The following is a 16,361-nucleotide window of genomic DNA, read 5'->3' as shown; positions in this document are numbered from 1 at the left end:
TCATCCATGTAACCAGAAACCACTTGTACCCCTAAAGCTATTGAAATAATTTTTTTTAAAAAAGAAGAAGAAGAAGAAATTTATTTTCTCACAATTCTGGAGGCTAGAAGACCAAGATCAAGGTGCTAGCACAGTCGGTTTCTCCTACTGCCTCTCCTGTTGGCTTGCAGATGGCCACTTTCTCACTGTATCTTCCTCTTATAAAAGTGCCAGTCCTGTTAATCCAGGCCCCACCCCTATGATTTCATTTAACATGAATTACCTCCGTAAAGGCCATGTCTTCAAATACATTCACATTGGGAGCTAGGACTTCAACCTATGAATTTTGAGTGACGCAATTCAGTCCATAGCAGTCACAGAATGCAGAACATGTTTACAGGTACTAGTGGGCCATGCAAAATTGATGTGTGTATTTGGTTCTGTAAGAGAATAATCAGTAGGTACTGTAATAGAAAAGGTGTAATGTGGGCTCTCATAGGCTTTTTGGACCCCTGTGCCTCTGAAGGGATTCTTTTATCAAGACACCCCTGTGTGTAAAATTCAGGAAAATTTTTCAGACTTCACTTGATAAGCTTCAGACTTTCCGAGGTTCACACAGTGACACAGCCTGATGTAGGATTTCGTAAGTGATTCTGTTGCCTAAGCTGAATCCTTCCCAGCAGCCACCTAGGGCTCCAGACAAATAAGCATACATTAATCTCATCTTTGCATGAGACTCATTAAAGTTGTGTTTTGTACCACACCCAGGATAAGGAACAACAGGAACAAACCATCACAGAGTTTCCTGGAACTAGGGGAAAAGAAAGAAAGAAGGGAAGGAAGGAAAGAGATTGAGACTGGGTTTAAGTCTTGATTCTATCACTTACTAGTTTACTTGACTTTAGAGAAGTTCCTAAATTTCTCTGGACATCAAATACCTCTTTTGTAAAATGGAAATAAGGATACATGGCCTGACCAAGTTGTCATAAGGATTAAGCAGAATAACACCTAAACAGCTAGCATGGTATCCAGAACATGGTGAGCACTCAGCACATTTTAATTAGCTTTCCTCTCCTATGATAGTACCAGGTAAGAGACTGAAAGAGAAATTTGGAGAACAAAGAGAAAAGTTAAAGTTCCGCTTGTATGTAAGTGACTTAACATCAGTATACTAAAATTATAACTTGTGGCCGGACGCAGTGGCTCACGCCTGTAATCCCAGCACTTTGGGAGGCCAAGGCGAGCGGATCACCTGAGGTCAGGAGTTCGAAACCAACCTGACCAACATGGAGAAACCCCGTCTCTACTAAAAATACAAAAATTAGCCAGGCGCAGTGGTGGGCGCCTGTAATCCCAACTACTCGGGAGGATGAGGCAGGAGAATCGCTTGAACCTGGGTGGCGGAGGTTGCAGTGAGCGTAGATCACACCAGTGCACTCCAGCCTGGGCGACAGAGCCAGACTCCATCTCAAAAAAAAAAAACTTGTAACTTGTAAACCTTAAATAACACCCTGCATCGCATGTTGTAAATTAGATACTATGCTAAGCTGTACAATAGGCATTGCATTTGAGCCAGTTGAATTAAATTATCATTACTGCCCTTATATGGTGACAGCAGTTAAGTCAAAACTCATTCGTTAGAATTGCCTGATGTGTTAGTAAATATTGTTAAATGGATTAAAAGGTATCAGAAACAGTTATGTGAACTGTAATGGAATCCTCTGGTTAAAACCTTTCTGTGCCTTTCCATTGGCCATATTATTGAGTCTGAACTTTTTCAACATGCATGATCTGAGCCCTGCTTACTCCATGAGCCTCAGCTTCTCCTAACCTTCTATCTCAGCTCTCACGTCTAATGCCGGGTTCCCACCACATGGGACTCTTAGGTTTCTCTTCCCTGGACTCTCACGTGCTGTGCACACTGAGACATGCTATAAGTAAATATATATATACACACACACACACTATATATGTAATTTTCCATTACATATGTAGTTGTATAACCTATACATTTTCAGATACTGTTTAAGTAGAGGGGAAAACAGCATAAATGTATTATTTAGTATAGATGTTATTATGTCCTACTTTATACAGTGTATCAGATCTAAATCTAAAATGAATTGAGGTCTTCCTGCCTTTAACTACTATAAGGGATTTTTTTCTTCTTCTTTTTTTTTTAGAGACAAGGTCTTCCTGCGTCACCCAGGCTGAAGTGTAGTGGTGCAGTCATAGCTCACTGCAGCCTCCAAACCCTGGGGCTCAAGTGATCCTCCCACCTCAGCCTCCTGAGTGCTAGGACTGCAGGCACACACTACCACAGCCAACTAATTTTTTTTTGTTTTTTTATATAGAGATGGAGGTCTGGCTTTGTTGCTCAGGTTGATCTCTAACTCTTGGCTTCAAGCAGTCCTCCTGCCTCGGCCTCCCAAAGTGCTGAGATTACAGGCATGAGCCACCATGCCCAGCCAAGGATTTTTAAATGCCTGTGCAGCCACTGCCATATCATTTTGACTTGGGTCTTCAAAAGAAGAGGAAGTCAAATATAATGATTATTGTAACACAAAGAAGAGGATTCTCATGAAAAGGCTTTCCTCTTAAATTCATATCAAGTAAAAACTTATATGGATACTTTTTAAAGATAGAAGGCTTAAGTTGTTGATATAAAACATCAAAAAATATGTATGTGTGTAGAGAAATTTATCTCAAAAAAAGACATTAACAGTAAACCAAGCAATACAATCAGATTGTTCCATTGAGTTTTTCCTTTTTGTAAAACTGTAGACCTGAAGAATTTTTTTCAGATGCATCTGCTTAGCACAGAGAATGAGACATAAAGGTAGTATAAAACAATTCTAAAAAAGTAAATGGTGTGTGAGCTTTTTTTTATTTGCTTCACAAGTAATTTACTTTAAAAAAATTAACATCTGCTATTTTGAAGCTAATCTTAGTGTATTGAATGCTCGTAACCATTTCTCAATCCCACAGTCTTTTATCTTGCTTCTCCTGCTGTGTTCCCACCACCCCTCATCCCATTAGCAAACCTTGAGACAGCCTCACACTTACCAAAGTACTGCTTTGGTTTCAGCTGCTCTTCTGCAAGAGGAAGTGAATGTTGGGGGTTTTCTCTGTGGTACAGTTGTGATAAAGCTGTGGTGGTCTTATCTCTCTCTTAGGTAGTGGCTCTTTATGACTACACAGCGAATCGATCAGATGAACTAACCATCCATCGCGGAGACATTATCCGAGTGTTTTTCAAAGATAATGAAGACTGGTGGTATGGCAGCATAGGAAAGGGACAGGAAGGTTATTTTCCAGCTAATCATGTGGCTAGTGAAAGTAAGTTTTATGCTCCCTTCCTGGTTTACTAGTATGGTATAACTGATAGTCCAAGATTTTATCATTTTCTAGTCTTTAATTTACTGTCTTTGTAACCTTTGCATATGTTTACCAATGGGTATTGTTTTTCATTCTCATGATGTAAAAAAATAAAAAGAGGAGGCACTAGTACATTAGAAGCTGCTCCATTCTGAGATTGGAATGTTTGTTTCATGGACTTCTTACCCTCGGGGACCCTGCCCCTCTAGCTACCAGCTTTCTTATTCAACTCATTTGACCCTGCCACCTGCCTCATGCACAGTTCTGTCAGTTCTTCTCTAGCCACAGTGACTCCTCAGCTGACTGGCATCTTAAGAGCTTCTAGTTCCCCAACTGCATTCTTTTACTTTGTATACCTCAGTCCTATCTGGTTACCTGTGAAAACAAAACTACAATAAGTTGTTTCATTCTCAAGTAAATTTAGCCCTCATTTATGGGGGAAAAAATGAGCTAGAGCTGAAAATATGTAAGCACAAAGTTGATAAATGACAATTATTTAAAAGTTATGTGCACGTGTTGACAAAGCCTAGAACTTACCATGTGATGTGACAAGACTGTATGAACCTTTCTTGTATTTTAATTTCTACTTCGTGTTTTAATAATGGTTTTTGTTCAATAAATAATAGCTTAAAAATGAAAAAAAAAAAAGAGCTAGGGAAGAAAATCTAAATATGAGTTTCTGAAAGCTGTAGATTCACCACTAGGCCTTGAGAGGTGAAAACAGAACTAACGCAGAGAGCCTGAAAACAAAAATAATAATAACTTAAAACTGTCATTAAAGGGGAGAAGTACAGTAGTGCTTCTTGAGAAGAATGCATTCTATCCACAATTAACTTGATAGCATGCTAGGAAAAGCACAACACTCAGGGGTCAGGAAAACTGACTTCTAACCTCAGCTCAACATCTTACACTCATACGCCCCAGTTACCTTCTGTAAAATGAAGGAATTAAATGATATTATCTGTAAGCTTTTCTTCTGTAAGCACAAAAATTCTGATTCTGATTCAAAATGTAGTATAGGCGGGCCAGGCACTGTGGCTCACGCCTGTAATCCCAGCACTTTGGGAGGCCGAGGCAGGCAGATCACTTTAGGTCAGGAGTTCGAGACCAGCCTGGCCAACATGGCAAAACCTTGTCTCTACTAACAATACAAAAAATGAGCCAGGCGTGGTGGTGGGCACCTATCCCAGCTACTTGGGAGGCTGAGGCGGGAGAATCGCGTGAACCCGGGAGGCAGAGGTTGCAGTGAGCCAAGATCATGCCACTGCACTCCAGCCCAGCAACAGAGCAAAACTGTCTCAAAAAAAAGAAAAAAAAAATTGTAGTATAGGCAGCCTTGAAATTGAGAACAATCTGTGTTTTGAATATTTAAGTCTTTTGTTTCTGCAAAGAAATAATTATTATAAATTGGTTTTCAGGCTAGTCCATGAAACTGTTTAACCCAAAACTATGACTAAACAAAAATATTATTGATTCTAACTTAAGTTTTCAATTTTGACAGCCAAAGAGATGAAGGAATGGAAGAATTTCCTTCGTGATTACCGGATGCTGGGCTAAGCCTAGATAAAATTATCTGTCTTTGGCACCTTCCCACGACCTTGTCTTCAGCCAGGTCCTTCCCATTGCTCCCCTCCCCAGTCTCTCAAGTGCCCTAAGTCCCATTGCAGCTCCCTTCTTCAGTTTATCTGCCACAGTCAGCAGACTCCTCCCCTAAAAAGTTCTATGTGTCTCAAAAATTGTACCACTTCTCACTCTCATAAAATTCTTAATGTCTTCTGTGTAGCTGTTTTAGTTACCTTCTTGTAAGTAGTGAATGACATATAACTTTTTTTTTTTCTTTCTTTCTTTCTTTTTCTGAGACAGGGCCTCACTTTGTCACCCAGGCTAGAGTGCAGTGATGCAGTCACGGCTCACTGCAGCCTTGACCTCCCGGGCTCAAGCAGTCCTCCCATCTCAGCCTCCTGAGTAGCTGGAACTACAGGCGCATGCTACCATGCCCAGCTGATTTTGACACATAACTCTTAAACTCTGTTAGAGGTATATTTTTGTGTTTAGAAGAGGTTGTGTAATGGAAAAAACATAAGGCCATATGAAAGGAAGAAATTTTAGGGCAAGTTAATTCCCATGTAGGTATAAGACAGCATATAAGTTCCATAAGCTCAGCACTTCTAACTTCCAGATCATCTAAAATAGCCAAGTTCCTTCTTCTCATCGTTGGGTCTCCCACAGGGTCAACAGCTGAGGTTAAACAGGAGTAGCTTCTGTTTAAATCAAGCTTTTTAAATCAAGAGCTGCTGGCACAATGGTAGTCACTCTGGAGTATGCCTCATTTTAACGAAATATTACAATCCATTACTCTTTTCATGTACAAATGGAAATATTTTTTAAATTTTCTCACTTGTGTATCTCTAGGCAGGGTGGGATTAAGTGCTTTAATTTGAGAATCTAGTTTACAAAAATAACCTCTTAGGCTTGCAGATCTTGAGAGCTATAGATATTTGAGCTACAGTGAATTAAAAAGCTAATGAGGCCAGATGCAGCAGCTCATACCTGTAATCCCAACACTTCAGGAGGCTGAAGAGGGAGGATCACTTGACGCCAAGAGTTTGAGACCAGCCTGGGCAATATAACAAGACTCCATCTCCACAAAAGATAAATTTTTTTTAAAAGCTAATAAAATTTGTTCTTCTTCCATGATGATCAAAGCCAGACCTCTGAAGCATATTGCAGTGATGAGTTGATGGCTACATACAGAAATAAATTCTTTGTCTCAATGATGACCATCTTTCAACTGCCATAATTCCTTATTGTATCCCAGAATAATTTATGTTTTCTTTTGGCATCAGTCACTGCTTTAAAAAGCCTTGTATAGACCAGAACAAACAAACAAAAAAAACTTAGAAAAATCTGCAACTGTAATGATTGAACTCTCATACTTCATTAGGGGTTATTTCCCTTTCCCTTTTATCCTTTTTTTACCTGAATTTAACAAAAAACTCAATTGCCCAGTTTTAACATTAGAGAAAAAAATGACTGTCAGTAGCATATTCTAGTCTAAAAATAGTAGGAAGAATTGTCCTTGATCTTTATCTGAAGCCAACTATGCAAAGTGAATTATCTAAGGGAGTATAAGAGCAGAATCTAAGGAAGTATATAAGCAGATACTCTAAGAGAGCCTGTCCTCTAAGAGAACAACACAATAAAAGAAGTTCGTACTCCCACTGTTACAAGGAACTTACTCTCTTTGTATCTTAAGGCACTGAAAAGAACAACATGATCAGCTTCCCCCATCACATCTAACACCCTTAAAATATGAGATAAACCCAATAATAAAATCACTCCACGTACAAAGACAATTAGTATATCTCATAATCTTAGTTGTACAATTTTGATCAAGTATATTTCAGCAATTTCTTTCAGTTCAGAGATGTTCTTAACCAAAATATATTTTTGTTTTAACCCTTTAAAATTTGCACATAGCTCTTTAGATTCAATACCCTATGTAGATTCAATAGATTATATAGAATATTGGATTATAAGAATCTTAAATTCAACACTGTATATAGATTCAATATCATATATAGTCCTAACTCCATGCTTATTGATTTCATATCGTCTTCCCAAATTATCATTTCCTTTTTTTTGAGACAGAGTCTCGCCCTGTCTCCCAGGCTGGAGTGCAGTGACGCTGTCTTGGCTCACTGCAACCTCCACCTCTCAGGTTCAAACAATTCCCATGCCTCAGCCTCCCAAAGCTGGGACTACAGGTGCATGCCACCATGCCCAGCTAATTATTATATTTTTGGGTAGGGATGGGGTTTCACCATATTGGCCAGGCTGGTCTCAAACTCTTGGCCTCAAGGGATCTGCCCACCTCGGCCTCCCAAAGTGTCGGCATGAGCTACCGCGCCCTGCCCCCAAATTAGTTTTTCTGCGTACCTCTGACTGGTAAAATCCTACCTAGTCTTCAGAGTCTGATACACCTACCACTTCTTCCATTAAGCATTTTCCATCCCCACATCAGAGTTTGTCTTTGTAATTATTTCACTTTCAAATAATGTCACATTTATTTTATGGTTACTTGTAAACATGTCTTTCTCTGACCAGACTGTAAGCTCCTTGCTAATGAAGACTATCTTTTGATGATCTCCATATGTTCTCCAACAGTTCCTAGCAGATATCCTGGCATTTAGCAGGTCCCTGGTAAATGTGTATTGAGATAAAATAAAATAAGCATCTGTCTGACCAGATAATAAGTGAAAATGACACCTTATGCATTTCTGAAATCCAGATGATTAAAATTTTCCAATCATAGTTCTTTTGATAACTAATGAGTAAAATTGCAAATTGCCGTAACAAGTAAGTTTTAGGTATCTTATTGGTACACCAAGGAATTGAATATCGATTTCTTTAATTTCATATTTGCCCCTACCATCGTTGTTTTTCCCCCATGGAGCAGTGCTCCTCAATTTGATTACATGAATTCCTTTTTCCAATTTCAGCACTGTATCAAGAACTGCCTCCTGAGATAAAGGAGCGATCCCCTCCTTTAAGCCCTGAGGAAAAAACTAAAATAGAAAAATCTCCAGCTCCTCAAAAGGTAAATGTTTTTAAGCATACGTATTGCATATGTACTTTGATTTTCACTCTCTCTGGATAAAATATTACTTTATTTTTTATGCTTATTATCCTTCATTGTTCACATTATTTTTTATGTCTTGGTACAAACATCATTATGAAACACATAAGGCAAACATTATAGCCATTTTCCAGATAAGGAAACTGAGGAGGCCCAGAGAGGTTAAAGTAGACTCCAAGTCACAGCCTAAGTGATGGGACAAGGACCCAAAGTAGAACTTGTGGCTTTAGGTGTGCTGTTTCTACTCTGCACTTATTTCTTTAACTGTGATACTGACAGTGTCATCAGCCCCACCTGAGAGGTAAACATTTATGCTAGAGCTCACTGGAGTTCACAAAATTAAGAAGTTCTGTCTTTCTGGAGCATTCCTTTTACTTGCAAATAATTTAAAATGTTTTTACGTTAAAATGAATGTGGATGTATTCAGCCAGAGTAGCCAGAGTAATGTCATGTATTTTAGTCTGTGTCATCAGACCCTTCAGGGATATTAATCAGTATTCTTCTGATGTTAGCAGTACTTTGGTAGAAAGGTTTAATAAGCACTGTACTATCATGTATATTGCTTACTAAACTTGTTTTATTATATTAAATTAGCTCTTCCCTTACACTGAATAACCTCACTGCTTCTTGATTCCATGAACCAACATAGATTTTTTTTACAAATACATTTCATGTACATATCATTACAGTGTCAAAATAAAGTTTTTTGACAGTTGAACCTGACGTATATCGTTCAGTCAGTCAGCATGTTTTATTGAATGCCTTCATCCATGCGCTCTATTAATCCCCACTGAAACAGGAGTTTCAGGAGTAGGCAAGGCACTTGCCCTTAAGTTGCTTACAGGCTGGTGCACACACCTGCAAGCAAGCAAGTCCAGTAGACTCTGGTAGAAACTATAATGCAGATATGTACACAGCATATTGGGAACACATACAAAGAAAGCCTCTTAAGTATACCCTGGGGGAGTCCATGAAGAGTTCCCAAGGAGGAAATACTTGACCTGAGGCATCTAGGATGCAAAAATATGTGTTAGGTCAGTGAAGTTAGAAAAAACTTTCCAGCAGAGGGAATAACGTGAGTAAGTTATGGGATGGTATGATTATGTCTGGGCATAAGTTCTAATAGAGAGAAGGACAGGAGAAATCAGGAACCAGGCCACAGAAGAGCGTAGCATACTCTGCTAAAACACTTAAATTTTATACTCCTGATGAAGGGGATCCCCTGAAGGACGTAATTCAGGGAATGACATGAACAGATTTGCATGTTAGAAAGGTCATTCTAGTGCAGCAGAATAGTTGCTGAATTTGAGGTAGCTAAGGACCTAGCACAAGGAAATTAGGAATCCATGGAAATAAAATACAAAAACCTGAACTAGTGGGGATGGAGGTCAGGGGACATAAGCTGTAATTGACAGGATTTTATGATTGATTGGATTTTATTAGTGAAGTTGGAATCTAGGATTTTGCTAAGGGTCTTAGACAACTGAATAAATAGTGGTGCCATAGAAGTAATGAAATAAATAAGAAAGATTTGGGAAGACAGGGAAAAGGAATCACCATTCCTTGCAGAGTAAGATATGATAAGCTCAATTTTAGATATCTTAATTTGTTAGTAGTATCTGTAGTGCTCCCAGATAGAAATATTCACTGGGAGCCAGAAATGCAGGATTGGAATTTGAGAGAATGTAGAGCTTCAAAATCAAATGAGAATTAGTGTGTTAGTTCTATTATATCAGTAAGTGGAAGCTTGTAATGAAGGCAGAGCCCAGAAAGTATGTCATAGAGCTATAAGAGGAGAAGGCCAAGGACAGAACCTAATTAAACACTAGTATTAAGGGACAGTCAAAGGAAGAGAAAATTAAGAAAGAATAAAGGAAAAGGAAAAAAAGAAAAAATAATAAACAGAAAAAAAGTGCCCTGGAAGCCAGAAGAGGTAGAGAGGTTCAAGAAGAGTACAGTTGGAAACAGCCAGGCAGTTAGGTTGTCGAAGCATTTGGTCATCAAGAGGACCCTGGTAGCTTTGTACCAGTATCAATAGAGTGGCAAGGACTGAAGAGCAGAGTAAAGGTGGAATGAGGCCTCAGCATGTGAACTCTCATGGAAGCCATTCTCAAAGTTTCACTTTGAAGAATAAAAAAAGATTCCTCAGTGGCTAAAGGGAGGTCTGGTGTCCATGAATGATTTTTTAAATAATGGACAGATGTAAAATTATATATTAAGGAGACAAAGCCAATAGACAGGTTCAGGTTGAAGATAGATAAAGGACACCAAGGACACAGTGGATCTTGGAGGAAGCAGGAAGTACTTTATTGGAAAGACAGGTTGACAGATCAGTCTTGCTCCAAGCAGAGGGTTCTCAAGTGAGAGTGATTGTGCCTTCCAGGAGTCATTTAGCAATGTTTGGAGATGGTTTTTGTTTTCTCAACTACAAGGTGGGGGATAATACTGGTGGGCAGAGGTCATGGATGTTGCTCAGTATCCTAGAATGCAGAGGACAGCTCCCCTCAACAAAGAATTCTCTGGCCAAAAATGTCAACAGGATGGAGCTTAGAGCAGTGCCCCTCTAAACAGGTAAGTGTGGATAGGGATGCAGATAAGTTAATAAAGGGTTGAAGTCTAGAAATTAAAGATATTTTTATGTTCTCCAAAACAAAAAGCAAGTTCATTTCTAATGCGAGTGACAAAGGAGTGAGATAGGAGCACAAGAAGAATAATAACCATCTGAGTAAGGAAAATAGGGGCTCATTTAGGACCTATAAAAAGATTTCTTAGTAGTTCTGGGAGCTGCTCTTTTGGATACCATAAGAATGGAGGTGGCATAAATCTACAGTTGGATTTTTTTTTCTTCAGTAGTCTCTTCTCAGCATCTAGGGCATAGCAGTAGAGAAGGCAGATTTGGTTTAATATATAATTGGAGTTGTGAATGTGAAAGGAACACAAGAGGTTAAGAGACTTGATAGCATTGGTAAGAATTACCAGAGTGATGCACCATAGAGGATTATCCAGTTGGAAAGGACATAGAATCAGAAGATTGGCAGAGTTAGAAAGCACGTTCTCCTCTACAAGGTTACAGCAAGCTACCGGGGCCCAGGTAGAGGCATAGCGTCACACGGAAAAGGAGTCACCAAGCTAGAACTATAGAGTTCAAGGCCATAAACTCTTTTGCTTATTTAGTATCTCAGATGTCAAGCAGCTCAGGTTATGATAAATTCATAAAGTATGTATAAAAGCTGAAGTGAAATTGAGGAACATGTTATTAGAGTTGAACTGGTCAAGGAACTAGGACCCAGAGTGTTGGACAGGTTGTACTCTTGAACATTAAGATTCCAGGATGATAGCAAGAGTTAGGATGAAGAGGAAACTGATGAACAAAGAGCTGACATCCTTAATTCTTAGGTTAGAACAAAGGTCTCAACTTTGGCTTCACATTGAAATCACCAAACCAGTTAAAAAACTAGATATGGATAACAATCTCCACCCCTTCAAATACATTTAGTTGGTGAAATAGGACGTAGGCAAGAGCAGATTTCAAAAGCTTTCCAGGTAATTTTAATGTGCAGCCAATATTGACAGCCATTGTGTTAGAATGACCACAAGGTCTGCAGATTACAGATGCAAAGATAAGCAGGAGATGTAATAGCCAGGTGTCAGAGCACCCAAGGAAAAGTGCTTTGGCATTGCAATACCCTAAAATCAGCAGTAGGGAACTAAGAGGAGGCCATTGTTAACTCCTGGCTCTCATGGTTCATGAGAGAACCATGAACTATGTGAGAATGAGTAGTCTGTGCTGTAAGGAACTGAAAGAAAAATGGTTTCTTGGTAAAACATCAGTTTCAAATAAGCAAGGATATATGGTGATGGTTGCCTACAACAATGTAAGGACTGTAAGGGATACAGTCAAGAGGATTGGCAGGAATTTGATTATGGGCAAATGTTACAAGTGTAATATTACCCATTGTTTGTAATTCAGCAGCAGATTTAAGAATTTAGGAAAATGCTTGTCTTAGTTGTGTCTGCTGTAACAAATGTAGACTGGGTGGCTTAAATAACAAAATTTTTTTCTCACACTTCTGGAAGCTGGAAAGTTCATGATCAATGTGCTGGCAGATCCAGGGTCTGGTGAAAGTCTCCTCCCTGGTTTGCAACCTCACTTATCCTCACTGGGCAGAGAGCAGAGAGAGGAAGCAAGCTTTTTTATGTCTCTCATTATAAAAGCACCAATACCATTTATGAGGGCTCTGCCCTCAAGACCTAATTACCTCCCAAATACCTCCTAACAACCATCTTGTTGAGAGTTAGGATTTTAACACATGAATTTGGGGGTTACACAAACATGAGGTCCATAACATAAACATAAGGTTAACACAAACATAACACAAACCTGAGGTCTAAATTTACAACATAAAAACCTTTAATGCAGTGGAAGCATTTATAACATTGGTGTACAGGGTTGCTGTGACAGCTAACAATACTTTTCGTCTATATTAAAAACTGTGTGATGCTATGAAAGATACAGTCTTTACTCTTTGTGATTTTTCTCATGTCCCTGACTCTGCAACATGGTAACCTTTGAAACTGAGGTGACCTGACCCACCCCCCTTAGTATGTTTCTATTACCCTTGAGTTAACATTGACTCTGCCAGAGGAAATATAAAGAACTCTGTCAGTGTCTTACCTGTGAAGTTGGTATTGCCCCTTCCTCTTCCTGATGTGCCTGTGTTCTTATGGATAGGGACCTCCTACTTGTTTCCAAAACTTCCCAGTTCTCACTGCCTGTGCCACTCTACTTAGGTGGACTCACTGCATCATAGTCTTAGTTTAGACTGTAGTTGATTTTTCAAATTTCCTATGACTTTTGCCCCTCATAGAGTGATCTCCATGCTTCAAACATACCTTCATATTCATATTGCAGCAGACCAGTTCTTCAGATACCATCGTCAGTCACCCTTGAGGTCTACTTCAGGCTAATCCCACTGATGCCCAAACCTTAATTCTAATAGATTTAAGGAATTTAGAGTCATGTAAAGGAGTGGCAGAGGATAAAACTCCATTTGGGCAAGGGAGTAGGAATGTTCTCATGGAGGATATGGAACTCAAATTAGGCTTTAAAGCTTAAGATGCGTGGATTTCTTTTGTTGAAGAACATGATTTGATCTTCTCTATCTGAATCCACGTGTTAGAGTAGAATCCTGCATATATTTTTTTCCCTTAGGAATGTGCTATGTGTGTAAGACAGTATTTTACTTCCCAGTGAGAGAAGGTATAACAAATGATCTATGTTTATGTAAAAAGAAGCCCCTAAGAAATATAATGTTGCCTCGAGTAATTAAAATGATTTGAGTGCACTCTGAGTCATGGAACTAACAGCCAACTTTTGAGAAACGTGTAACTGAGCTTCTTAGCACCTGGCTAGTTGCATTTCTTAAATTTAGCTCCTTTACTAAAATATATATGGTTTGATTTTATCAAGACCTTACCTTATAAACCTCCCACAGAGTCTATCAGATATTTAATTTCATGTTCAAGTCTTATTATTATTATCACATTTTTTTTAAAGAAAGAACATGAAAAGTAGTCTCCGATAAAGTGACCAAAATTGTGGGGCATCTAAGTTCATAGAATTACAGAACTAGTGACATGGAAAGGACCTTAGAGAACATCCTTGGTGATTCTGATCAACTCCTTCATTCTACAGGAAATTGAGATCCGGGAAGCTATAAGAAGTTCGTTTAAAATGATGCTGCTAATTAGGAGCATGGCCTCCATATTCTCAGGCCAGTGCCCATTTTCCTCCACCACCTAGTTAGCAACACACACATACAGTTGGTACCTGCACAGTTAGCCAGGTTCTGTATCACACGGTTTTTTACATCCCTGGTTGTTTTTTGGTTTGTTTGTTTTTGTTTTCTTTGTTTGGTTGCTTGGTTGGTTGGTTGGTTTTTGTTGTTGTTGTTGTTGTTGTTTTGAAACAGTCTCACTCTATTGCCAAGCTGAAGTACAGTGGTGAGATCTCAGCTCACTGCAACCTCCACCTCCCAAGTTCAAGCAATTCTCATGCCTCAGCCTCCCAAGTAGCTGAGATTACAGGCGTGCACCACCATGCCTGGCTAATTTTTGTATTTTTAAGTAGAGACAGGGTTTTGCTAGTTTGGCCAGGCTGGCCTCGAACTCCTGACCTCAAATGATCCGCCTGCCTCAGCCTCCCAAACTGCTGGGATTATAGGCATGAGCCACCGTGCCCAGCCCACATCCCTGTTTGGTGTTTGTTTCATTGTACCCTTCTTCATGTGTAAGTTTTAAGAATTGTACTCTATATTTTTAATGAAAAAAGGAAACAAACCTCAATCATTTTCTTTCCTTTTTAAAATTATTTCTTTTCAAGCTATAGAATAAGAAGCAAAATTATACCTCTTAATAGCTTGGCAGCTGCTGCATCTTACATGTTCTTCCAAGTGGAACACACCTGCTCTGTTGCTAATTGTGCCAGGTACCTTCCAGCATTTCATCTGGTTCATTGAAATGTTAGTGGGTGATGGCAGCATTTGTTGCTGGCTCTTTACTGGAGGAGGAGGGGACGAGATGAGTTAATCATCCCGAAACAAATCAGTAACAACTTATACCACAGGGGAGTGGGAGCAGGAAAATGTTTTCCTCCAAGTTCATTCCAGAACATTTTTACCAAGGTGTGCTACAAATTGCATCTAACAGAAAAGAGAATATAAGTATTATCAGGAAGGAGAGAAACTCAGAAGCTTTGAAAACGAGTAGTGCTGACAAACTTTGTTCTATTTTTTGTGTTTTGGACTTTTTTTGCTTTTTAGCCTTTTTATTTTTGCTAGCCTAAGCATTAACCTTTATGATCCATTTATTTGGGGAGGAAAGTTATTACTAAAATTTTTTTTAATTACTAGAGTCGTTCTTCTATAAAAAATAACATGTTCATAGTTTTAAAATTTTAACCAGTAAAGGATAGTATAAAACGAAAAATGAGTCTTCTGTCCTGCTAATATTTATGCTCATTCTGTTTCTTACATATGCTTACAAAAATGTTCTTGCATATATAAATACACGTCTTTGTCTATTTTTTATGTTTATGAAACTAGGATCATACTTAAGATTCTGCTTTTTCTTTTTTCAATATATCTTTGACATCTTTTTTTTTTTTTTTGAGGCGGGGTCTCGCCCTGTCACCCAGGTTGGAGTGCAGTGATGGGATCCCAACTCACTGCAACCTCTGCCTTCCCAGTTCAAGTGATTCTCCTGCCTCAGTCTCCCGAGTGGCTTGGACTACAGGTGTGGGCCACCACGCCCTGCTAATGTTTGTACTTTTAGTAGAGATGGGGTTTCACCATGCTGGCCAGGCTGATCTCAAACTCCTAGCCTCAAGTGATCTGCGCGCCTCAGCCTGCCAAAGTGCTGCGATGACAAGTGTGAGCCACCACTCCTGGCCTCTTTTCTTATTAGCAGAGACAATCCTATTTTTTAACCATTTTTAGGTACCAAAATACCCAGTTTTCTTTTTTTAATTCCTAAAATCTGTTTTTTTAATTCCTGAAAATGCTGTTTTCTTTTTTCTTTATTTCTAAAAAACAAAACCCAAAGTAGGAAAGTACTATTTACCTTCTATTAGTGTTTCAACATTAATACAGTCAAGTATGTTTTTATATAAATGCTAGATGTACAGTAATAAGTATGCACAGAAATGTTAGATTATTTTTGAAGATGTGGAGAAACTACTGTTATTTTTGCTTATATTCTTCTCTAAAAATTCACTAAATGAATAACAGTTATTGGTTTTGCTATTCAAGATAATTATAAAAATATCTATTATGGCTAATCTTCACATGAGCAGAGGAATGTCTTAATAATTTTCATTATTTTATTAAGCATGTAGAGTCAATAAGAGCATGCTGGCTTAATTCCAAAGGACAGACTATTCTAAACCAAAGTGTACACTCTGGTTATTTTCAGGAACAGCTGCTTTCTTGCCTAGTTCAAAACAAGAACAGAGAACCCAAAAGCATTAGATAACTTCATGGTAGTTCCTCTTCCAGCCAAACACACATACACGCAAAATTTTACATTGGTAAATCTGTCAGCCTCTCAGAAAAATGGTAGGCAATAAATATATTGCCCTCAATGTGCATGTGTTTTTCTTAGTCTTCAAAGTATCTAATAATAGTGCTGTATAACACTATTTTCAAATATCACTTTATAGAGAAAATTTTTTTCCATTTACTGATCCCTGTACCAGGAATGAATCTGAATTATTGTTAATCATAGGAATAATATGATTTATTATTATATTAAGTCCAACAACAAATTTATAATAGACAGTGCAGATTTTTGTTATGGTGAAACAGGTTTT

At 38.6% G+C, this 16,361-nt stretch overlaps 1 protein-coding gene across 15 annotated transcripts in view; it reads left to right on the top strand.

Moving 5' to 3' along the window:
- AHI1 (Abelson helper integration site 1) overlaps window positions 1-16,361 on the top strand; it is a 222,774-nt gene that overhangs the window by 180,237 nt on the left and 26,176 nt on the right. For 13 of the 15 annotated variants that reach the window (XR_008625786.2, XR_004672188.3, XM_034962898.3 and 10 more), the window contains 2 exons: window positions 3,153-3,315; window positions 7,857-7,954. Coding sequence is in view for 13 of the 15 variants with exons in the window: in XM_034962898.3 (XP_034818789.3) it covers window positions 3,153-3,315; window positions 7,857-7,954 (261 nt within the window). In the remaining 2 variants the exon portion in view is untranslated. Of the gene's footprint in view, window positions 1-3,152; window positions 3,316-7,856; window positions 7,955-16,361 lie in introns of those variants that run through there. The other 2 variants (XM_063605007.1, XM_063605008.1) reach the window with 1 other exon arrangement.

This window comes from Pan paniscus, chromosome 5, assembly GCF_029289425.2.
Source record: "Pan paniscus chromosome 5, NHGRI_mPanPan1-v2.0_pri, whole genome shotgun sequence".
In the NCBI taxonomy this organism is placed as follows: domain Eukaryota; kingdom Metazoa; phylum Chordata; class Mammalia; order Primates; family Hominidae; genus Pan; species Pan paniscus.
Note: the sequence above shows the minus strand (reverse complement) of the source record. Positions and strands in the feature narration are given on the sequence as shown.